The sequence below is a fragment of the Teleopsis dalmanni genome, chromosome 2 (assembly GCF_002237135.1).
Source record: "Teleopsis dalmanni isolate 2A chromosome 2, ASM223713v2, whole genome shotgun sequence".
NCBI lineage: Eukaryota > Metazoa > Arthropoda > Insecta > Diptera > Diopsidae > Teleopsis > Teleopsis dalmanni.
This window is the reverse complement of record NC_051847.1, coordinates 77,539,517-77,564,876: the sequence shown is the minus strand read 5'-3', so window position 1 is coordinate 77,564,876 and position 25,360 is coordinate 77,539,517. Positions and strand designations below refer to the sequence as shown.

General features: G+C 27.8%; 1 protein-coding gene across 1 annotated transcript; it reads right to left on the bottom strand.

The window, feature by feature from the left end:
- Window positions 1-2,009: 2,009 nt before the first annotated feature.
- On the bottom strand, window positions 2,010-19,859 carry LOC119674887. Its single transcript, XM_038086043.1, has 5 exons — window positions 19,782-19,859; window positions 19,566-19,718; window positions 19,335-19,502; window positions 19,169-19,279; window positions 2,010-2,126 (listed from the first exon to the last, which is right to left on the bottom strand). The coding sequence occupies exons 2-5, from the start codon at window positions 19,698-19,700 to the stop codon at window positions 2,010-2,012; spliced, it is 531 nt and encodes a 176-aa protein (XP_037941971.1). The 5' UTR covers window positions 19,701-19,718; window positions 19,782-19,859.
- Window positions 19,860-25,360: the final 5,501 nt, after the last annotated feature.

The window sequence follows — 25,360 nt, the reverse complement described above, 5'->3', positions numbered from 1 at the left end:
GCTATCCGGTTTTTATCTCCTGGATTGTATTGAAACGGAGTCCCTGGAATGGTCATTTGAATTTAGGAAATAACCAGAGCTCATACGCTGCTAAAAAACCATTTACACAGTGTGAATAGTTGTGAAACGATATACGTTGAATTTCTACCGAAAAGGTCTCGAAGAATTTATACAGTATGAGTAGGTGCATTACTGTGGTTCAAAAAGGGGCCAGCTCATAAATCTGGGTTTTTTGTGAAAAGTTTTCTGTGAATATTGTATATCACTTAAAATATATTCCATTAACTCGATAGACTGAACTCATAATATATCACATCACGATAATCAAAGAAAACTGTTAATTGACTTTGATTTTTAATGGGCTTTAGAGCGATCTTTATAGTTGTGGTACACCTTTTTCACGGTATTCGCTTGATTAGTGGATTGGTTCCATATTTTATAATCTCAAGTTACATTTCAATCTATCCTGTTAGTTAAAAAGCAAAGCAACGCGGTGCTATTTTTCCAAATGTTTTTCTAAAAATTGTATGTTTTTGCCATTAAACAGGATTTCAACATATTCAGACTTAAAATATCGACCAAAATGGTTAAGATTGATTCAAATAAAATGATAACAATATTAACAATTTCAAGAACGTCCTGGTCAACGTACTGGAGCCACTCGTTAATCTCGATGACTAAAGGGATTTTACAAGGAGATCCCAATGGACTACAACAAACAACAACATAATAATATCAAAAAACTTGTTTATTGTTACTTATTGTTACTTAAGCTTATTGTTGCTTATTGACGTATTGGTTCGTCATTAACGTTTTCTCTTTCTTCTTTGAGTTTTTTGTGACCTAACTTGGTCATCAAAGATCTTCTGCAATATTCTTAACATTTCTCCTAAAATGCAGTATCAATAACCCAAACAAAAAAAACTGCCAGTACTGAAAACAATTGGTATTCATCCGAAATTGGCATGTTCCAGACATCCAATTTGGCATGTCTAGAATATTGTTGAAACGTTTAAGATAAAATCGTTTTTATATCGCGTTATTAGTGATGAACAAAAATTTATGTACTACACTAATTCTAAGAGCAAAAAATTGTACATCAAACTTAACTAAATAGCCCAATCGTCGGAAACCTATGTAGTAGTTTTTTTCAGTAGTTTTTTTTTTGAATGTACTTAAACACAACAAAGAAAATAATACTTCTGATACTATTTAATATAGAACACTTTTTTTACAAATTATTTTTAGAATCTACGAAATTAAATAAATTCAAGGATTGCATAGAACAAACAAAGAATAACCTAAGAATTATTACGAGGTTATTAACCGATCACCGTAGATTGAAAAATCAACTAACAAAGTTAGGAATCCAATCAAACTCAACTGCAGATACTGCATACCATGCGCTAGGAGGGTATTTCATGGATCATAAGGATCTAAGACTAGGAATGATAAGCTCTATTTCTCTATGGAGAAATACTCCAATCCGACTAAGGGGCATAATAGATCTTTTAGGTCGCAGTGTATTATCCCTTATTCCTTTCAGTTAATTATTTTTGTTTAATCCTGCAGATTTCAACATACTTATGCAATACAGACAAATCTTTAATTAATAATATAGAATTTGGTTTTAAATAGAGAATATTTTCAATTAAGACCAAAATTTCAATTCCTGTTGCTATGTTTATATTGCATTCCAAGTTGCTTTCTATATTTTTTATAAAACCACATATCCATATGTTCTTCTCCATGAGCATCAGTGATTCTTTTAATTACGCTCCTTTTGCTTGTTAGTTTGAACGACAAGCTCTTCAGATATTTGCCTTCATTCATTCTGAAGTTGGTTATTCGAAAACTGCTCTCGAGGATATTTTTGTAAAAATATTTGAGAATTTTCATCGTTTCATCCTGAGTTGACATACGAGTACCAAAAAAAAATATAAATTCATAGCCTTCACTTGCTTTGCTCTGAATTTATTCAGTTAATCATTGGCATCAAATTTATTTTTTTATCTTTTTCTTTGCATAAAATTGTCACGCACGGTTGGTACTTCTACCTTTTGTAATGTTCGGCAATGCTCTGCCCCAGCATCCTTTAGCTCTGCCTGTACCTCCTCTGTCTGTACCTGATGTTGAAAAATTATATTGTCAATTCATTAAATGAATGCAATGAAGCACACGGCATAATTTTGGAGCACAGAACGAGGACACAGTGTAAAGGATTGAAATTTATGAGTTCGACTTTCGGAATCGAAAGAGAAAATTTTATTAAAAATAATATTACTTAGAATTATTGCTACTAGTGGTAATTAAATTTATTAGTTAGCTTATATATATTTATTTAAAACTTATATTTATTTTATTTTACTAGATTCTTATAGAGTATGGTTCTGGCACTCTTGACAAACTCTTGTCGACACAACGCCTTTGTGGGAGTCCGTTGAACTCGGTGGAAGGGTATAAAGTGCATCACTTTTATGTGACATATGACGTTAGTAGTTCAAATAATTTGCTCCCTGTTTAGTGCTTTTGAGCTCCTTAAGGAATAAACATATTTGCTTTAAATGATGCCAACGACATGAAGTTGTAATGTTTGGTTGAGTCTTCCATGCGTTTGTTGAAATATTGTTTCATATTTTTGTATTCAAGTAGTCTCAAACTGGGATCATATAAGTTTTTAGTTATATATTCTCTATTCAGCATATTATTCAGCTCAAGTTATGACTTTGCGTCTCTATAAAATATGTTTTAATATTTATTTTTTTTTATATTTATGATTCCCATAAGAAACACGGAAGTAAATGTCCTTTTATGTGACATTTTCCATCTTTTTAGTGAATGCATAAAATTTATTCACAAAATTTACTAACTTTAAAAAATGTATGCACAAACCTTCTGTGTTCTTTTCAGTTTTCAAGTTTTTTTTATTAATCTAAGGAGCGTTTGGAATTATATACGAGTAAGATTATTGAAATATCGTGATTTGTAATAGGACCACTAATTATATGGGATTGTAAGTTCAAAACAAACTGTGAAACTACTTTTACCGATGACAGTGAAGAACTTTATGGTATATCGGAAAACTTAGTATCGGCATCATTAATGACATCCCGGTCAACGATCTAAAACATCTACACGCAAAATCTTTTTATTATTTCTGATACAGTAACGTTTCAGGAAGAAAGACATTAAAGAGGATAAATGATAACTTGTAAATATTTGGCAGTAACAATGTAGATAAGTAACATTTTCTTTTTTATAATTCAAACGATAGACAAGCCAGTAGTTTTGAAAGGGCTCCTAATCAGACGGTTAGGACAGGATTTTTAGATCCTTAATTTTTTTTTATTGTGATATATGAAGAAAGAAGATTCTATCTTTTCATTCTCTAAATAATAGATAGGATAATAGTTATTTGGTGAGGCAATGGCAATGGCGATATTGTAACATTTAAGGAAAGAAGTTTACTGATAAGTGATTGGCAATAAAGTAGATAAGCGAAATTTTTTTTTTTCCTCTGACGTACAGATACGACAGTACTCGTGGAGAAAACTACTAATTAGTCGACATATTCGCTTATAACAAAGTATCCAGCCAGTGCAGTGATTGTATAGAACATATAAGATCGTTATGTTGCATTATTCTTTTCTGATTGTACGAGTTTGTAAGTTCTATTACAAATACGGTTTTTCATGTGGCCTTTTCAAGTCATCTTTTGACGACATTGTGAAATATTCTGTGCACATAGTCAATTTGACTGCGACTCCTATATCTAATCAAAAATATATCTAATATATATAATACATGAAATGATGACCAATTATATTTCTTAAAATTATAGGTATATATATATATTTATATATGTATGAGGTCTATATATATTATATATATGTATGAGGTATATGAGGTCTCTACTGGACTTAAGTTGTCTTTTCCGACAGATATATCTTATCTTGGGAACATTTTAACTACTTTCACGCCTCATCATACGTGCAATATATATATTGCAAACTAGTTGAGTTCCCATTTTACAGATTTCTTGTATAGTTTATAACAAGAAATTGATTCGCACGCGATTTATTAAAAAATACCTCAGGAATTATAAACATGTCATACATTTTTTAATGTTTATTTAACTCTGATTACATTTTCTTGAATATAATATTAAGACATAATACTTAGTTATTTCCTATTCATTTGTAGCTTTAAATACATTTTTTGGAATTTTATTTTAGAAAACAATAATTAATTATTTCCTATCCATTTGTAAAAGATTGTAATAAAAGAAAATTTCTTCAATTCTAACATAAAATTAATTTTCAAGATTAAACGAAGTAAACTGCTTTTCTCAAAATGGCTGCCGTTGATGTTTTTATTGTTCACTTCAGCATTTCCGGCCTGTCACCTTTTGCAGAAACAAAAACTAATGCACAAGAATAAGCTGAAGTACATAAAAAGGAACTCTTATAAGCATTTAAAACAATAACGAGGACATGAACAATGCGTGAGAAACTACGGTAACAAACGAATAAAACGGCATAATAATAATCATATGATGAGTGGTTAGTACATGAGAACAATGCTCGTCTAAGTACATACAAGTTTATGAATATAAAATAATTTTAAAATGGCGCCAATGTGAATGCACAGAATGGAGCGAGCAAAGGGCAAATTACTTTGAAATTTCGCTTTTGTTTCACGAATTTTTTTCCCGTTTTTTTTTTGTGTATTAGGTGTTCAGTCTTTGACTTTCTGTTCCTTTTACCATTTTAATTGTAATAATATTTGCTTTTTAAACACACTGAACTGTTTTCCTACATTTTACAGTTGTTTAATTAAATGAGTTTTTCTTTCCTCAACTTTTCCTTTCACTTTAAAGAGTTTCTTGAGCTTTTGTAAAAACAACTATTTTTTTTATTTCCATTATAAATTCTACTAAATTAAATTCACGCTTTGCTATTGTAACTGGCAAGACTTCAATCATAAAATTATTTCAATTTAAGTGAAATTATTTAACAAAGCAAATTTTTGGTATGAAAATATTATTCTTGGCAATAAATAGAAATAAAACTAAAATCAGAAAGTTTTTAGTTAAGCTGAATAATTAAAAGGATTTAAGAAAAACTGCATATTTTAAAATTTAATAGTTATTGTAATTTTTGAATAATTATAAAATTTAATATTTGTTACTTGGTAGAGTGGTCTCGAAAATTAGTGAACTGCAACAACAAAAGTTCTTTTTATATTATGTTAATTAATGGAATTTTTGGCTGACCATACAGCTGTTTCGAGTATTGCCAAATTCCCATTATCAGTGGTCTTGGATTAATTTCGTATATTTAATTAATCTTGAATAAATTTTTGACTCTGGAACTATCAAGGGTTGAACTAGTACCATGCCAAATTTGAAGCCCTGATCAGAGTTTACCAACTGACCCAAAGCCATACTTTATTTTGGAATTTTTTTCTATTAAATAAGATAGTCACTTCCGTTATAATTGATGTTTATTACTTATTATTATAGAAAATTAGTAATTAAATATATTATTTTAATAATTGCAATAATTTATAACAGAATAGTTGAAACTGGTATACTATCCAACGTAACAAGTGTAGAGTGTTTTTCTGTTATATTTTATATGTTAGGTAAATGTTATATTACAACTGTTATTATATATAAGCTGTTCTGTTAACGTTACGTTAAAGTTTTGAATTTACAATGTTATTTTCATAACGACAATGTTAGTATATTCATAAAATGTCCTTATACATCTTTATATCTATAAATAAAATTTTTATCGAATACATATTACTTCGATTTTAATATAATATACGAAAATATTATATTTTATTATACAAAATATATTACATATATATGTTTATTATTTAATTGTAAATATTCACAATTTTTATAAAAAAGTTTTCTGTAAAAATTTGCAAATACGACATTTTTATTCTTTTTTTAAAAAAGTTTACAAAATTTTAATTTAACTTAAACAATAAAAAATATAAAGTAAGCACAAAACTAAAAATATTAAAAATGAAAATGTCACTTACGTTGGGATGGATGGGATCCTGGGGCTGAAGTTTTTCGCGCTTGACTGTTATTTGACTTAAAAGGTTGCTCTGCTTTGAGTCTCTTCGATTAATTCAGGATTTTTTGTTATAAAGCAATTTCAGAAAACTTATTTTCTAAATAAATTTTTAATTATAGTAATCCTTATGCAAGAAAAATCTTCAAGATGGAATTTTTGTCTACTTGCATGAAGGGTGTGAATGATTCAATAAAGATAAATTTAATTTTATTTTGTTTTTAAATTTATTTAAAAGAAATTTTGGATTTAATTTAAATGTGTTAATTTTTCTTATCTTAAAGCAGCATATATTTTCTTCTTCTATCTTTTGTTTGTCATGTAAATTGTACTTACTTTAATTCAAGATCATTTTATTAAAATTTTTATATAAGAGAACATATTGAAATATATTACACATCTAAAAAATATAAGTTAAATTTTCTTTTTCATTTTAGATGAGATTTTTCTTTATTACACTAATATTTCAAGCATTCACGCTTCATAGCTAATTAGTATTTAAAGTAATCATAGAGTTTATAACAGAATACTAGTTAGTATTTAAACTAATCATAGAGTAACAAGCATCTTGAGATCACTTATTATTGGTAATTAATGTTAAATAACATAATAATATCCTCTAAGCTGTAATAATAATACAGCTTAACAAGTGAGAACAGATTTCTTTGCTTTCATTTGACGTTAGTGTAAATATTCGCTTTAAATCAGTTGTGAACGGTAGCCGTGACGATCAGCGCCATTTCGTCAGTTGTGTTACGTAATTTCGGTTTTTTGCATATTTTTTATTGCAATAAAGTTAACTACATATATCTCTATAGAAATACTTGAGAAATATTGTTAAATAATTTAACGAAATTAATAATTTTTCAAGAAAAAAGTGTATTAATATTTATTGTTAAAATTGCATATTTTGGCTGGAGGCTTACGGAACAATGGCTTGCATTAACACATACATGTGTATATGTGAATCTATGTATTAACACAAATAACAAAATGGAATCCTACGTAAAAATGATTAACTAAATTAAATTTATTGTTTAATACATAAAAGTTTTAAATCTATTTTTATTATGATTATTAAATTGAAAAAACATGCTCACACATGCTTCGCAAAAACGTTGTTTTTATAGTTACAGTTATTCTTTGCTTTATTTTTTGTTATATTTTCCTACATTGATAATAAAAAATGTAAAGACGTACAGAGCCATAGAAGTAAAGACGCAGTAAAAATCATTAAGGAGCGTGAAATAAAAAAAAAATCAAATTGTGTTTTGTGCTTGCTTTTTTTAAGATTAAAAGACACTTATGAAATAATGTTGCCATATTTTTTGTTGTTTTTGGAAGTGTTAAAGTACACATCTTTTCGTTAAAATTGCTATTACCATAAGAAAAACACATTGAAAAAAAAAGCCAGTGAAAAGTTGATATTTTTATGACAGTCGCGTGTGAAAAATATAAGTGATTAAAATTTTTAGAGTTTTATTTGAAAGAATATTATAAATAATATTTTTTAATAATTATATAAATATTTTTACTTGTGTTTTACGTATATTATAAAAAATTTAATGAATAAGTTTTAAAGTTTATAATGTTTTAAAAATAAATTAAGAAGATTTGAAATTGCACAAAATAATCAAAATAATTTAATAAAAAAATTACTATCTGCAACAAAAATACAAAATCCGGTAAGTTTTATTAAAATTGTTTTTTTATTTATTACATATGGAGTTAAGTCGATATTTAGCTTCAAGCAAATTTAACATATATTTAAAAAAATTCATATCATTATAATTTTTTTTATAAAGAAAATAAAAAATGGCATTAAAACACTAAATTATAAAATAATTAAGAATTATAAAATATTATTTTTATATATAAATTCAGAAATATTAACCTATATATATGATTATTTATTGTTAACATTAATTATGAATTAAAAAAAAAAATTATTTAAGACCCAAATTAATTAATTAATATTAATTAATAACAAAATGAAATGAAATTTTAAAATGAATCTAAGATATATTGATATTAATTAATAACAAAATAATTTTCTTTGCTATTATCAAATACATCTAAAAAATATTAATATTTATTAATAAAAAAATAATTCTTTTTTTGTAAAATTTTAATTTATTCATAGTAAATTTCTATACTGATAAGGGATAAATGAAAAACTAAAAAAAAAATTTTAATTAAAACTACATATGTATACTAATAGGGATTGATAAAAAACTAGGGAATAATAAAAAAAAAAGAGTTTAAATTAAAATTACATTTTATTGTATATAAGTAGTTTTTTAATAGTCTTTGATTTTTTATTTGTCATATGCAATTTGAAAAATTAGCTGTAATAAGTAATGCTAACTCCATGGGTTAGCATGGATTTTATTAACAGTTATCTGTATGTTTTAAAAGGCATTCACTTATGCGTAGAATTATAGGTTGAATGAAAACAATAGGAAAAACTTGTATTACTGTTGCTACGATTATTAGTTTTGATTTTGGTAGAAAAAAGTTATTCATGCTCTCTCATTCAAAGTTCATTCATTTTACATCTCTTTTACATCTCTGTTTACATCTCTTTTACTATGTTTTCATATATTATACAAACAGTAGTAAAATTGATGTGATTATTAACTAAATGAATGGATTTCGAATGAGTGAATGAATATGCGTAATGCAATATATTAATGTATAAGATATTTGCTATTTTGAACAAATTTTTTGGATTTTCTGTATATTTCTAAATACATAGGTTCCATAACAAAAATTTCATTGAACTTTAAAACTCAGTTATCCAGTAATATGAATATTGTAATATTGAATAGGTATTAGATCTTCTGGCCTTAACTCTAGGAGTACGTCAGCTCTTTCTGTATTGTATACCTTTGCCATACTTCATTTGTAGTTACCATAGATTCATACATACTGTATAACACATTTAGATAACTTATTTAAATAATTGATTTAATACATCAAAACTTTTTTTATAAATTGGTTTTTTCATTTAACTTACTTGAGTGAAAAGTTTACTGTCCATATTGCGTTTATTACGAAAATAGCCATCTTGTTTTTTGGGGTTATTTGAAGGATTACCGTAGAAATAACAACAGAAGAAAAAAGAAAATATTGATATACAACTGAAAAACGAAAATAATAAAAATCAATCAGTTTTTTCCACATATTCACGATATTCACGTGGCGTTTTGCCAAAAGGATTAGCTTTTCAGCTGGTTTACATGACAAGGCTCGCATATGGCGCATTTATATGAACAAGGCATTTGAAGGTTTACAAATTCTGTTGTAAACTTATTTGAAACCCAAACGCTGAAACTTTCCAAAGTGACATAGAAAAAGGCGTACAAAATAATCCACGATTTGATAAAATAGAAAAATAAACTTTGGGCGCCAAATTTATACGATTGTAAGTACCGAAAGTGCTTAAAATGGCGAAAGGATTTCGAAGCCTTATTTTTATTTTTACTTTACGACAGTTTGAGTTTTCTTAAAATATTTTGTTAAACTACAAGTATTGTTGTTGCTGCTGTTGGGCTTCGGGAACTTATGTAGTTTAACTTTTTATTTCAATATTTTTTAGGGAAGAATATCGAGAGGCTAAAACTTGACAAAGCTTTTGTAACATTTGTTGACTCCAAAGACAGAATCTTGTTACAAGAATGCATAAATTTATTGGATTTCGTGTAACTTTTGAGTAATGGCAAAACTATTGACTACGTTAAATAATTTCTTTTTAATTTTGCGACAGTTAATGTTCCTTTTAATATTAAAGTTTTAGTTTAAACATATTTTTATGTAACAAATTGACAAAGTGTTATTATTATTAATATATTTTTGATTTATTGGCATTCAATTATATGTTTAATTACATGAATTTATAAATCTCGTACATACGTTTGATAAACGTTATAAAATTCTAATTAATATTGTCTGCGACATGAATAACAACAATAGCATTCGAATAAAAACAAAAATTACATAGAACTGAAACACCCAACTTTTTACTTGTATTAATTGGAATAATGCAAGTCAATAGTTTGTTCTGAATCCTCTTTAAACTAGTACCGGACGACAAATAAATACTATAATATTCGTAGACGATGTATACCTGATATGTAAAAATTATAAGGGCATTTAAGGACTTCTCTGAATAGTTTGGTATATTCTATAAAAGAAATTTCTCTAATATCCTTCATAATATTAGCAGAAACTATATAAGTGCTTATCTATTAAACCATAAAAGTGGAACGTAGAGCACTAATCAGTATTTACATACCTAGAAGTAAGAAGATTACAACAAGATTGTAATAACAGTAAATTTGCACGAGTGTACGGATGAATCAAAGAGGTGGTATGGAGAAATAAATGCATAATAACTACAATAAATACTCTTTTACAAGAGGATATTCATTGCAGATATAAGTTTCAATATAGAGACAGATATTGATTTAGTTCGTAAAATCCCAGTCTTTAAATAAAAATTTGAAATTGTTTGGAAAAATTACTACCAATAAGAAAGCTTTTTATTATGCTAAATTAGTGTAATATTTTGACAGCGAATAAAAAGTACTGAAAATGAAGTCCAGAAGAATAATAAAGTTAATTATACTTAAATTAAACTCTCTATAGTAAGTTATGTTTCTATAACCTTTGATTGGCACTTGGGTTATTCAACAAATTAATTAAGTTGAAGAGGGAACGCATAAATAAGCAAAGTAAAGATAAAGTAAAATTAGCGCAAGAATTCTTGATGGCAGTGCCAATATAATGCATCGGCTAATAAGTCAATAAGACATGTAGCGGCCCCTTGCCATCCTACGGATTTACCAGCTGATGTTTTACACGGTATTTCAGAAGTTTAGATTACCTGCAGAGAAATCGTTTCACCATTGTGTACTTAATACTTGTATTAAGATAATGTGGAGATGAAGGTTAGATTGGAAGCATTTTGAAGTTACTAGTTAAAGTCATTGCTTTGGGTTATACCACTCAGGTGTTGAATGTTATTTTGCATCTAATAAGTGTGAATGAATATTGTGATACCCGTGCACATTTGGTTCGTAGCCACAGACATCATCATATTCCCTTTAAAGACCTAGACTTATTCAATATATTAAAAGATAGGTAAGAAGATGGCAGCACCTATCAAGCTTATCCTGTGGCCCTTTTTGTAGTAGAGTCCTAAAGCATGTTTTAACCTATTTATTGATTCCAATGATTTATTGATTGAACAGGCAACCATATAGAAAATTTACATTTTATTAAATTAGATTATATTTGTTTATTTAAAATACTTTTTTGTAAAATTTTAGTTATACTCGAAATCTCGAGTAACTTCAACTTACTATTTTAATTATTCATTAATTTATGGATAGTCTTCTTTGAGGAATGACTTCTTTGAGGAATGAGAAGAGTTAGCGGAGAAACAAAAATAGTTAAATCTGGTCCTGTTTGTTGCATCAATTTTTACTTTATATAGTAAATCACAAATTTTTACGATGGGAAATCATTTTTTTTTTGTGTGAAATTGGTCTGTTCTTAACGGTTGCAGTAGTAGTCTGAGTTTTAATCTACCAAGAAAAATTTGCAAAGAACTGAAGCCAGGTTCATACCACTCTTTAACCTCGGTTTGATTCAGGTTTATGTTTCATGATCTTTTGCTATTAAAGATTATTTATTATTTATTCTTATTAAACCATGTTGACAATCGCATTCGAATTTTTTTTATTGTTATTTTAGGGCATGTAGAATAAACTAGCTGTGTAAATACACAGCGTTTTAAAATTTAAAGCATCACTCACTCGTTTCATCAAATATCTAGAGCATCTAATAAATCTCTCTCGTGGAATCGATCTATTCCCAAAACTATTTTTTAAGCGGTTGTAGGATTTCCGTTATGTGGGCTTGTAGCTTCATTTTTAAACCAACCAGCCAACTTTACAAAACATTGTGCAGGAGCATATTACATAATATATATACAATTCTAGTATAGGTTATTATGAGATGTCAAAATTCATCTGGCAATACTTGGTATTGCTTAAGAGCAAGATTTTAAAGGCCTACGTTTGAAGTTTTTATTGCATAAAATTAAATCATTGAACGACGTTGAACTTATTTTATTGTTAAAAAACTCAACAGGATGTCAATTTTGAAACAAATATTGTATTGCTTAATCAGACAAAATTTTGTCTATGTTCTAAAGAAAAAAACGCCATTTTATGTCGAAGTTTCAGTTTTGCTATTAACAAATAGATGGCATTTCATGAACAAATTCAACAGTCTAGTAATGCATATAATGCAACTTCATTAAATAATGTATATATATTATAAAATTTTTTAAAAAAATGAAGATTTAAGTTAAATATTTAAATTATATTATATAAATTTTATCTTTAATAAATTAATACATTAAATTGTCAAATTCTTACCTACAGACTAAGAAGTGTTTTTTTTTCGATATATAAGAAAACATGTCGAACATGTAAGCATCTGGTGAAAATAAAATAAACTCTAATATAAATATACATAGTGTTTCTTCTATATAAGCTCATACGTTTATATATTTCATATAAAGGAATGTATTTTGTTAAAAATAAGTGAAACACGTGGAAAACTCTTTGCTGCTTCAGTTATTTTATGTATGAAAACGGAACGCGTTTTCCAATTCACCTGACAAATTATTTTGCGAAATCCACGCATTTGTGATGTCAATGATGGCAAAGACGTGACACAAATCACAAATGACTCTGCAGGTTGCTCAGGCGCAACCTCCAACAATATTGGTAATATGATAATAAAACAGCAACTAGAAAAACACAATTGCAAAGATATTCAAAAGGAAAAAAAATTGTATTCGTTAAGCGTTAAGAGGTTCAGCATTTCAGAATTTCAGCATTTCGGTATTTCAGCAGCACAAGGACAATTTCACAAAGATAACTGCTATTGTATCGGTTGCGTAGCGTGAACTTTTTGAAAATTCACAGCCTTGTCAATTTTGAGTGCGCTTTGGTAATGGTAATTGGATTCACCGATGTCGTTAAACAACAACTAATCTGAAACTAACATTCCGGTTACAGTTAAACCATTCAAAAAGCAACTATGCAAATATAAGTATCCTTTCGAGATGTGCCTCAACCATGCGAACATTTACCTTAATTTTTATTCAAAATGGTTAAACGAAAATTTTGATTTTAATGTCATTCTGACCTTTTATGGTACGATAGTCTATATGGTTCAATGATTTGATTTCTACTGATAAATGACTGAAGAATTTGAGCACGCAGCATATAAATCAGTATGCAGACGAAAATGTAGAAGTTCGTGACTTTTGTATTGCTATTTACTTCAATTGTAAAAGATATAACATCATTTTATAACCATTTTAGACAGTTTTGATTATTGTCCATATTATGTTACATCCAAAAGTTATCATGACAGTGTAAGTCACTTTAATTAATAGTTGTGAAACTCTCTACCAATGTCAAACTTTCATTATAAATGTAATTGTTGAATATACATATTAGGCCACTGACAGGAGCGTATATGGAGACTCATTTGAAGGGGCGTTTTTGAAAACTTTTTAAAGTTTATAACAAAAAAATTATTTAGGCTACTGGCAGGGATACTTACAGGGCCTCATTTAAGGGTGGATTTTTAAAAACGATTTCAAAGTACATATGAGAATAATTTATTTGGAAAATTCTTTATATTAAGTGTAAAAATTTATACTAAGGGGGTTTAGAACCCAAAAATACTTACTTATGTACGCGATTAGTTACTGGCATTAAAAACATGTTTAGTTTTGATAGTTTCTTTAGAATATAAGCATTTAAAATATAATATTACAATATTGTGGCACGAAAGTAAGTTATCACATGTCTTCTTTATCCATTTCATGATTTGATCATGTATTCATGTATATGTTATTCATGTATAATAATATTTAGTAAAAATTGTTTTGATATCAATACATTTATTATCTACGTTCCTAATATGATAGTTAAATAATAGAAATATTATTTAATTTTCACCATATATTACCGGCATCTTTTTTAAATCAACTATAATCTAAATAATCTATTTGTTGAATGACTATTTTGGATTTATTTTTTATACAATGCCTTATGCTAATATGAGTTAATTTTGGATAAATCGAGCTTTATGATTCCAAAATTTGGTCACATTGTCGTTTGAATAATTAATTTAGAAGACAGTTGTAAAGTGATTCTTATCTCTATTTAATTTAATAAAAATAAGTAATAAAAACATAAACCCAGACTGTGTATTAATCGATAATTCCACTCACTGAAAAACGCAAAGTTTTATGTAATAATATGAAACTTATAAAACTTAGGTAAAAGTTTCTGGAGAAATTTTACAAAAAATTTTTTAATAATTTTTAAACTTTTTATACTGGAATCATCTTTTGATTATTTTGTACGACTAGTTAATAGGAATTAGTTAAATTTAAATACAACAGCCAGGTCCAACGCTTCGGATTTACCTGTTGTCCACGTACTTATAATCTAGAACTTGAGATATATTCCAAAAAATCGAAATGGATATCTATATTTTGTTTATTTCTAGTTTTGAATATATTTTCCATGTGAGTTAGACTAACTCGTGACTTAGTTCTGGACAGTCTGATCTTTTTATGCAAGAGTGTTTTACTGTAATTTCTGGTCAATGGTTTCGTATATTCATATATCTCTATTTTGTTCTAAGTATTTCGAACTTAGGTTTTCCGTTGTTACCTGTTACACATGAGCACAGATCTCTTCAATTCGTTTAACGATATCTCTAATTTTCAAATCAAAGGAAAGCTTGTATGTTTTCGAAAAAGGCCTTCAAGATAATTAAGAGGGGCAGATTACATAGTCTTTCACTTGTTTTACCTACCAACTATAACACTATTTAAAAACTTGAACTACTATAACGTGACATTAATTGTTAGAGTAATGACAAATAAAGAATTCCTTTCATACAACTTGCAGTCTAACAAAGAACACAGAATGTTCTCATAAGTTCTCATAATTCATAATAATACCTATATGTCTCTTTTCAAAGTCATTGTTAGAGGTGCAGAAAAAGTTGTTTATTTTCTTATCTAGAACTAATTCAACTATGTTCAAGACGGGTTATTTTTTTACTGAACCTTTTTCTCTATTTGAATCAACTTAACTTCTCTATAAACTTTAAACTTGTCTTTTTTTTAACAGATCGGAAAGACTATACTGTTATCGTTGTTGAAAAATTGGTTTTTTCTCTACTTGAATCAATATATCTCTGCTGTTATCTCTATATTTTTCCTTATTTGGACAGGTCTGAAAATCTATCTTAAATCTAAATCTTTAACAGAAAATTTATAATAAGTAATTAATTATTTTAAAACAAATGAAACAGGAAACTGATATATAACCAAATAATTTGTCCGTCACTTCTATATGGTTGTGTAGCGTTTAGCAAAGCTTCAAACACTACTATTCACCAATTAGAAATTGCACAACGTCAGGCTCTAAGAAGACTTTTCAAAGTTCCTTGGTATATTAGGACGAATGACATCCTTAGGGACCTCAAGATTGATCCCATCAAAAAATACATAAAAGATAGAGCCTTGAAATTATTTGCGAAATCTGACAGACTTACTAACACCGCGTTATCAAATCTCAGAATTGTTACAGGCTCCTCGGGGAGGTATGCAGATCTGAGATCAATTATTACTTAGTCTGATGATGAGATAAATAATAATCCAGTCAAGGCACAAAGAGGGGTTTTGAAGAAACCTCGCAGTTAATATAGAGTAAAAGTGCTCAGGTGCACTAACTCAACTTTCCTCAACATAATAATAATAATAAAATTTATTATAAAAATAATCAGAATATATAAAATATTATTATATATTAAATTATAAAATTAAAAATTACATTGTGTTAAAAATAATAATGTCATTTATTAGTTATAATATGTCATTTCTTCGATGAGGTTTAAGCAAGATGGTTAATTTGTTTCTAAAAGAAACGAGAACGATAATGCATACTAGTAATTATTTTGCGATGAGAATAGAAGGGACAATGACATTGACGTGGTACAATACGGTGAGGTGCAATATTATATGAGATTCGGTAACGGTCTAAGCAAGGCAACATAAATAAAAATTCTGCGGTACCTTAGAGTTTTGTAATTTCACTGCTTGAATCAATTTAGAAAATATTTATATTTTATGTCTCAAATAATAACATAGTTCCATAAAAAAGTATTTAATATAAGACAGCCGTTTTTGCTTCAATTTATATAGTATATAATATAGTATATAAAATTATTATACACTTTAAAAAGTTTCACTTCTTCTCCTAACTGTTCTACAATATTCTTCTCAATATTTTTTTTTAAATCTTTATAATTTGCGCCTTTTCAATTGCTTACTCTCTACGCTTGAGTTTTTCTATGTGAATTAGTTTTTTCAAGTTGATTATTGAATTTTATACTGGCAGCTCTTTTTGTAAAACTGGTTCCTTTATACCGCTCGGTTAATTGTTACAAATGCAGTATTTTTGGAATACAATTTAATATCCTAAACAAATGCGGTACTATACCGGATTGATTTATTTTTTTCCATATACCGTAATTGTAATAAGTACTGTATATTGTAAATAGTGTACCCTACCGTACCGCTTCTGTTTGGGCATAACTTAGGCTATAAATATAACTCATTCCCCTTTATTAGGGCCGGCACTACGTATGAGTAATTGTATTTTACTTGATGCGTAGTAGGTAATATGTAATGTTGTTTTTGTTATTATTCTCTATGAAATATACAATACATATATTTTTTAGACACTTTCATTTTGTGGCTGTTAATTTTCTAAATTGATTTAAGATTCTCGTTAAAATTTTCCAAAGAAATATGCATGATAGACTTGTGTTTGTGGGTAATCAATCACATAAAATCAATTTGCATCTCAGTTAAAAGAAAATATATTTCTTATTTCCAAATTACATATATTTTTTGAAGGCTGTACAAACTTGAAGGTCAAAGCAACTTATCAAATTTTTTCCTAAAAAGGAGCATAATAGCCTTGAGTTATTAGATTTTTTATTATTATGCATAACATTCAAGGGTATACGTTTATATATTTTGTAAACACAAAAAAAAAATTTTTTATATTTATATTTAAAATTTTAAATTTCCGGCTCAATTTTTCTTAGATTAATTGCTAATGTAAAATTTAAATAAACATTTTCGTCCTTCTCTCAAATAAATTTCAATAAGAAAAGTCAATAGCGTGAACGCATGGCGGGAGACTTTTCCGTCTGCGTTAGGTTTTCACAAGCATGCATGACTCATACGCTGTGTACAACATAATTACATGAAGTCATTAAAAACGTTATAACGTACCAGAGGCGTTGCCTGAAGTATTTGTATATTCCTTGTTAATATTGTGATTAAAATGTCAGTTCCATGAACATGACTCAAATTAACCAACATAATCATGATGTGTGCAAATATTATTAGACTTTATTATTTTTCTTAATTCTGTATTTAAGTTTGTTCAATTTTGTACATGTTTGTGGCTTTCAATGGGGTTGAGAGCTTGTTGAGCAACCTAAACCCTTAATTTCTTTCTACTTCATTTTATGTTGAAGCATCCTTTGACATGAATTAACCAAAATTCTACAACGTACTTTATACAAGTTCTACTCCATTTGCGTTTTGCTTGTAAGTAAGGTCTTTTATGTTTTGAGATATTTTTCATATATATATTCGTAAACGATTTTTTTATTATTTCCTAATTGGATGTTTTGTTAAATTTTTTCAAATCAAATAAACTCTGTTTAAACTTCAATAAAACAAATAATTATACAATAAAAATATAAAAGAAATAAAAGAACACTGCAAGGCAAAGAAACGGCGCATTCCTCATAATCCTCACTGCAAACACGTAAATATTTTTGCGTACAAAAGAAATAGGTTTTTAGGAACATAATTCTTTGACAGTTTATTAGACTGCTCATCGATAAAGACGAAAGATCTAAAAATTATCTAAATTCGACGAGATAGATTCAGGCTATACTCTTTTAAATTATATAAATCGCTAATTGAGATTCATAGAATTCATCGGATGGTCTGCTATTGCAACCAACCAACAATGTGTAAGAGAAGATGATAATTTAGGGTATGTGCAAATATATATTTCGTAAAATATTTGTTAATCATAAACATTTCTATGTTCTTTAAACCATTGTAAATAAATGATATATGAAGTTTGTTGAGGTGTTTGCTGGCCACTATATATTATATAGTTTACTTATCCAACCTATGCTTCTTCAAGGTACATAAATCTTATCAAAGAGAGATGAAGCAGGACTGGGAATGTTTGAGAAAAAAATTATTCGCAATATCCTTGGTGCTCTGTGAGTACGCTATGACTGCTACTACATATTAAACTATTAGGTGTACTATATTACGATAGTAAAATCGTTCAGTGAATTATCATCCAGCATAATATTGTAAACCGGTGCCGAAAGATGTTTAGTTTGCAAACATAATGGTTTGCTAATGTGCAACCTAGCGCCAGTGTTTAAAATTAACGCAAAAAAACAATTGGTGCAATTTAAAGAGACACAGAGTGTGAAAAAAGAGTCTACACCAATGCAACTTTAACTTAAAAAGTGCTTAATATCATTAATATACGGTTAATGTCAGTATCTTATTTTCCGAAAAATAGGAGTTTAAAATAGGAGTATATTCTGTTTTTCAGATATTAAACCCTTTTTGCTAAAGCTGTTTTTATGACTTAACCGATAAAGTGTGATTCGATCTAAATTGATTCCAGATTTATCAATTGAAAAACCTATAAGATCTTTGTTGAAAAAAGAAGGTAATTTATTATCAATAGAGCCAATATAATACAAACATCAAAACTTATACATTGTCAAAGTTAATTTTAACTTTTGTTTAGTTTTACAAATGATTAAAATGTATATTTATACGAAAAATGAAATTTTTAATATCAATTTCTCAATTCCTTAAAATTAAACCAAACATTAACACAAACGCGCAATTTTTGTTTTACAAACCAGGATGTCTTAAAAAGATATTCACCAGAGAGTATCGGTAGTGGGAGCCTGTCATGTCGTGCATAAAATTTTTCCAATTGAATGTAATCCTAAAAAGGTTTTAATTATATATGGAGAGAAAAGAAGTTACATATTTTAAATTACCTTAAATGGACATGAGTGATTGAGGTTTATATAATTGTTCATTAGATCAAAAAATATAGTCACAAACTTTTCATTTTTGCGATTGGTAAAATATTTGCATATATTTAAAGTATAATTTATGCCAATTGGTGAATATCGATTAAACTTTTGTAAAAGTTCATAATTCGCCTTAAAAAAATAAAATATTTTACTGTTTATGGAAACAAAAAAGTATTATAATTTAGAATATACAGTCAAGTCATTAATGGTATCATGAAGCTTTAGTTTGAAAGAGAATTCTGATACATTCCGATTTATGGGTTTCAAGCGACAATACTCAAATTCACTTAAATTTTTATCCACACTCAAGCATTCAATTTTGGACATTCTGAAGAAAGAATATGACTAAAAGAAATAAATATATTTATTTATACAAATAAATACATATTATGAATATTTCTTACTTACCTTTCCTGCTAAAAGAAAAAGTAGCAGCAAAACTCTAACGAGTTGTATATAATTATTTCCATTGTCCCAGGAAGTCAACTTATTATGTTTGGTCTAAATTTACAATTTTTGAAATGATTGATTATACTTAAAAAAGTGTTATTTCTGTTTTTAAAAAGGGCTTAAATTTTTAAATCAAAAACTAATAAAGTGGGTTTTATTTTTTATTATTATAAAAATTATATATTAAAAATATTTTATTTAATATAGATAGTTATCTATATGTATATTATCCACGTTTTTACGTTTATTTAACTCTTTTCTCAGGGAGGAGTTGTAATAACAATAAGTCTTTTTTAAACACAGAAATAATAGATTCTAATAGAAATTCTTATTCTAATAGAAATGATAATAAAATAGTTTTTTTGAATAATTTTATTCTGGCTGTAGGTCCCTTCTTGTTAAATAATAAAACGTTTATTATTTGTTTATTAAACTCTATATTTCGACTGTCGTTGAGAGTCATCATCAGGATTACGATACGTCCTCCTCTTTGTTCTGTCGTCTATATTGTATAATATAGCACAATATAGACAATATTGTACAATATAGACGATAGACGAAAGAGGAGATCCCATGGTACTATAAAGATAAAATAATGCAAAATAAATTGTAGTCGTTAGATAAAAATATCAAACTCTTCTCATTTATTTAAACTTGTGTTATTTAATTATTTACTATGGAAATTTCAGCATGAAATTTCAAGTTTGAACTTGCCTGGTACTTAATGGGTTAATGCAGATTTTACGAATCAATTTGACATTTCACATCTGCTATGACGACGAAACTGCTATGAGAAGAATTCGTGTATGGTGGATGAATTATTCCATAATTTTTTAGAACGTAACATTTTTTATTTAAAAATGAATTTATTAAACCATTTATGAAAAGGTTCATTAAGTTTATTTTCAATTTGCTATTTGATTTACAAAATTTCAAATATATCTGAGTTGTCTACTGGAATTTTTTGTCTACTGCTTTTTAGTGCAGAGCTTAGCCTGAATATTATTAAAATATTGTAATATTATTATTACAATATTGTAATAATATTGACGCCGACTTGGTTCGTGCTTTATAACACAATGAAAAATTTTCTTGAAGTATTCCGTATTTTTAATAAAAATGATTCGTTGCTTGCGGTTGTAAAGTATCTTCTAAAATTTTTATTCTAAAAGACATTTGTATTAATTATAACAAATTTTTATGCTTGACAACTTGTGGTCTTTCTATAATCTATATTTTTGTATTGTTATTATTAATTTATTTGTGTGAACTGTACTTTAATCACTTTAATCGAATAAATAGTGAATAAATAGTGATTAATAGTGATGTGGTTTGACGCAGATCAGATCTTGGCTTAACTATATACTATTATAGAAGGTTATTGGTCTGGAGCTTGTATATGCTGTGTAGAGAGTTTCACAAAGTACGTCAGAGAGTTTTACGTTGTTATTAATTTTCGATTTCTGCTATTTGTGCATAAAAATTTTAATTTACAAAAACAGAAGAAATATAACGTTTATAAATGCAAAATTGATAAATAAATTAACAAGAATCATTAACACTATAATATAATTATTTAAAATAATACTTTAAATTCACAAAAAAAAAAAATTGATTTACCATAATTTATTTTAATATCCTGGTTATTAGGAACTTGCCTGGAAACTTTCGTTATTAAAATATTTTAATCGAACAACACTTTTTATTAGTATTTATTAGCTGATTTAATTCGAATAAATCGATCTATGTATTACTTTATTTTATTTATACTAGTCAAATGTTTTGGATGAGTAAATAATTGATCAGTTATTATTATTATTTAAAATAATTAAAATCGTTCAATTTCGTTAAAAATAATAATTGTTAAAAATCTATTATAAACATATCTAACATATTATACACAACATGTATTAAGTAATCATCAAATCACAACGACATATCACTAGTATTAATTGGAAATGATACTGTTCAAAGTACATATATGCTTCAAACGATTGCTGTGTTATTGTATTTATTTGAAGTATTCAAGATGTATAGGTACCAAAATATCGCAAAAGGTTTTTTTGTGTTCTGTCATTTGATACTATCTTTAAAAATATATAGCCAATATTTTAATTGAAGTTTATTTATGCAATGAAGATTATTTCTATGGCCTAGTTCACAGAAAACTGTTGCGAATATTTAACAGGGGAATGAGTTATTAACTGAAAACGTAAGTTCTTCATTTATTGGCTGCTGTAAAAGGTTTCCTTTCCGATTATGTTGTAGGCATTAGCGACGGTCTCACGTCCATAGGGGTAAAAAATTACAGACTGTCGATTCAAAGCACTTAATGGATATTTTGAAAAATTTGGTTTCATATATGACATTAATCATATGAACAGTATACCAAACCTTCTCAAGACCTCCTCAAGTATTGTAATGCTTTAGGTATAATTCAGCCTATTGAAATGTATGAGGAACTGTTGCTTTTAAAATCCAACTCACTAGACATAACATAATCAACGATATAAAAGCATTCGTCTCGTATATTAAAGAAAATAATGTAGAGGAAGTATATCCGAATGTTTATACAGTAACCAGAGTCATGCTCACAGTTTCAATTAAAATTGATTAAGATTTACTTGAGAAGTATGATAAGGCAAGACAGACCATCTTCATTGACAATTCTATCAATTGAAGCGAAAGTAGCAGCTGGTGTAAATTATGATATAATTTTAATAAAATTGATGGAGGTTATAAGTAGAAAAATTAATTTATTTTGATTTGTGTTTATTTTAATTTAATTAGCAATAAAATTTTGATACATGCTTCGTCGTATTAGAGAATGTAAATTATTTGCTTTTATAATTTGGTTATGAAAGGGGCATCGCAATTTTCTTGTTGCCGACGTCTAGAGTTGGTCTAGCTCCGCCACTGCTCATGATGTCGGTTTCACTGCACACATTAGTTCACTACGCATGGATGATTCTAACTATCATTCATGCTATTATAATGATCATGTTGGCATTAACTACCTAATCATATCAAATTTTATTGAAAAGATTTGTCTCTATAAGCTCACTTTTTCCCATCTCTCACCATCCGGAAAGTTGTATAATATAAAGTTTAATTTCAAAATTTAAAGAGCTAATAAAAATATTTGTTATATAGGTATGATTGTAAAAATAAATTCAAAACATAAAACAGAAATAGTAAAAGTATATAACAAATAAAATAGTTTATGTTCAAATGAAATGAAAAGTTTTTAATTTAGAAAGTCCTCCAAAAGATATAATATGTGAAAATTTAATTTTATATATACGAGTGTTTATATACACATTCAAGAATTAACTTGTCGAACCTTGTTCAAGAATTAACTCGTCGAACCTTGTTTTAATTTAACTTCCTTGGACGCTAACTGAGAAAAAATATTTTATTTTAAGATATTATAAAATTTGTATCCATCAAAAATAAATTGAACGCACAATTAAATTCAGAACATTAAGTCCACGTGCGAATTACTAAATATAAGACTATATAAGCTATATAAGAAAATATTGAAAATGGAATCGTATTAATTAATTTGGATTTATGTGAACATACTTATTTTATAAATTATTTTTAGTTTAGGGGCAAGAGTCTTAAAACAAATTTTTGTATTATTAAAAACCAAACTGTCTGAATATTTTTGAGGAGTTTTTGATTGCAATGTTGTAATTTTGTCAGAGCTGAATATTTGCAAGGAAGTCTTCTGTTGCTTTCATAACTTTTTTTTCCTTGCAACTACTACAAGTCTTGCTAAAGCAAGTGGTTAATGTTAAAGCACATTTGTTCATTAAGTAATGACTCGCTTTTGCTATGCTTAACTTACTTAAGAGAGTTTTCGTTCTTGGGATATTATATCTTGATTGTGTTAGTTTAGATTTCACGACTGACGTTCTTCATTCATGTTTTGTTAGTTTTAAAAAATCATTTTATTTTAATAATCCTTTGGATCTAGCTGTGAGTTTTCATTTCCTGGTACGCTGGCATCGTAATCAACGAGTTTTTGAACTGGTTGCTTACTTATCTCAGTCAAGAATTGCAATTAGCTACCTTAATGGCAATGACTTCGACTTGAGAAATATCTAACCAGTGTGTAAAATGGAAGGATGACTTAAAGCATTGGTGAGAGATAGAAATGATTACTTTTATTACATGACATGGACACATATAATTATTATTAACATTAATTAACATTAATATTAATTAACGTTAATATTACTTTATTATTTATAAGGCCATATGATCCACCAGGAGAAAAAGACCGCAGTAACTAAGTTAGTAAGTATATATAAATGTATATCTTATATATAAAATTAACATTGTCAAAATGTTAGTTACCGTACTCCTCCGAAACGTCTTTACCGATTTTTACCAAATTTTATATGCGTATTCAGTAGGTCTGGGAATCGGCTACTATCTATTTTTCATACCGCTAAAGTGATTAGGGTGTCCCTATCCAGCAAAAATATCTTTATTGCTTTAATAAAAATTTTTTTATTTTTTTGACATAAATTTTTTTATATTTTTAAAAAGAAAACTTGCTATGATATGAAAAGTTGTCTATGAAAATACTGAATTCATAAAACTGCCCCCTAATTTCTGCACTATCGTTGATTCCCAAAATGGTCTCATTGACCGCGTATTTCCAGATGTACACATACAATACATAAATCATGGGTGGCTGGGAGAAAGAGCCATTAGCAGCAAAAAAAACGTGGACGTTGATGAATTAAATTTCAAGATAAAACAGACATTGCCAGGCGACTTAATATCATACAAATCGATCGATACAGTTTGTGATACCAACGAAGTTGTAAACTATCCAGCAGAGTTTTTAAACTCACCTGATTTGCCAGGCATGCCACCACACATTTTACGACTGAAAGTTGGATCACCGATTATTTTACTTCGGAATTTGAACCCACCACGGCTATGCAATAGTACGCGATTGGTAATTAAAAAATTGATGAAAAACATTATCGAAGCCACCATTTTGAATGGCAAGTTCCGAAACGAAAAACTTTTATTGCCATGAATTCCAATGATTCTCACAGACAAGCCAATTTAATTCAAACGCGTTCAATTTCCTATTAGATTGGCATTTGCAAAGACCATCAATAAGTCACAAGGCCAAACGATGTCTGTTTGCGGTCTTATATATAAAATTTCCATGTCACAATGTTAGTTACCGTACTCCTCCGAAACGGCTTTACCGATTTTTACCAAATTTTATAGGTGTATTCAGTAGGTCTGAGAATCGGGTACTATCTATTTTTCATACCGCTAAAGTGATTAGGGAGTCCCTACCCAGCAAAAATATCCTTATTGCTTTGACAAAAAATTTTTTATTTTTTTGACATAAATGTTGTTTATATTTTTGAAAAAGAAAAATTTTTTTCTTAATATTTTATGTAACTACGCCAACAAGTACATCGAGCATTACATCCACTTCGTTTCTTCGTCTTCGCCTGGCATGGCAGATGGAAAATGTACTAAAATTTTTTCAAAAG

Excerpts from the sequence above, each read along its gene's own strand:
- LOC119674887 (XM_038086043.1), bottom strand. The coding sequence starts at position 19,700 with ATGTCCAAAATTGAATGCTTGAGTGTGGATAAAAATTTAAGTGAATTT. Across the intron at positions 19,280-19,334 it reads ATCACTCATGTCCATTTAAG|GATTACATTCAATTGGAAAA; the intron begins GTAATTTAAAAT and ends AAACCTTTTTAG. Across the intron at positions 2,127-19,168 it reads TTGTAAAACAAAAATTGCGC|GTACAGACAGAGGAGGTACA; the intron begins GTTTGTGTTAAT and ends TTTCAACATCAG.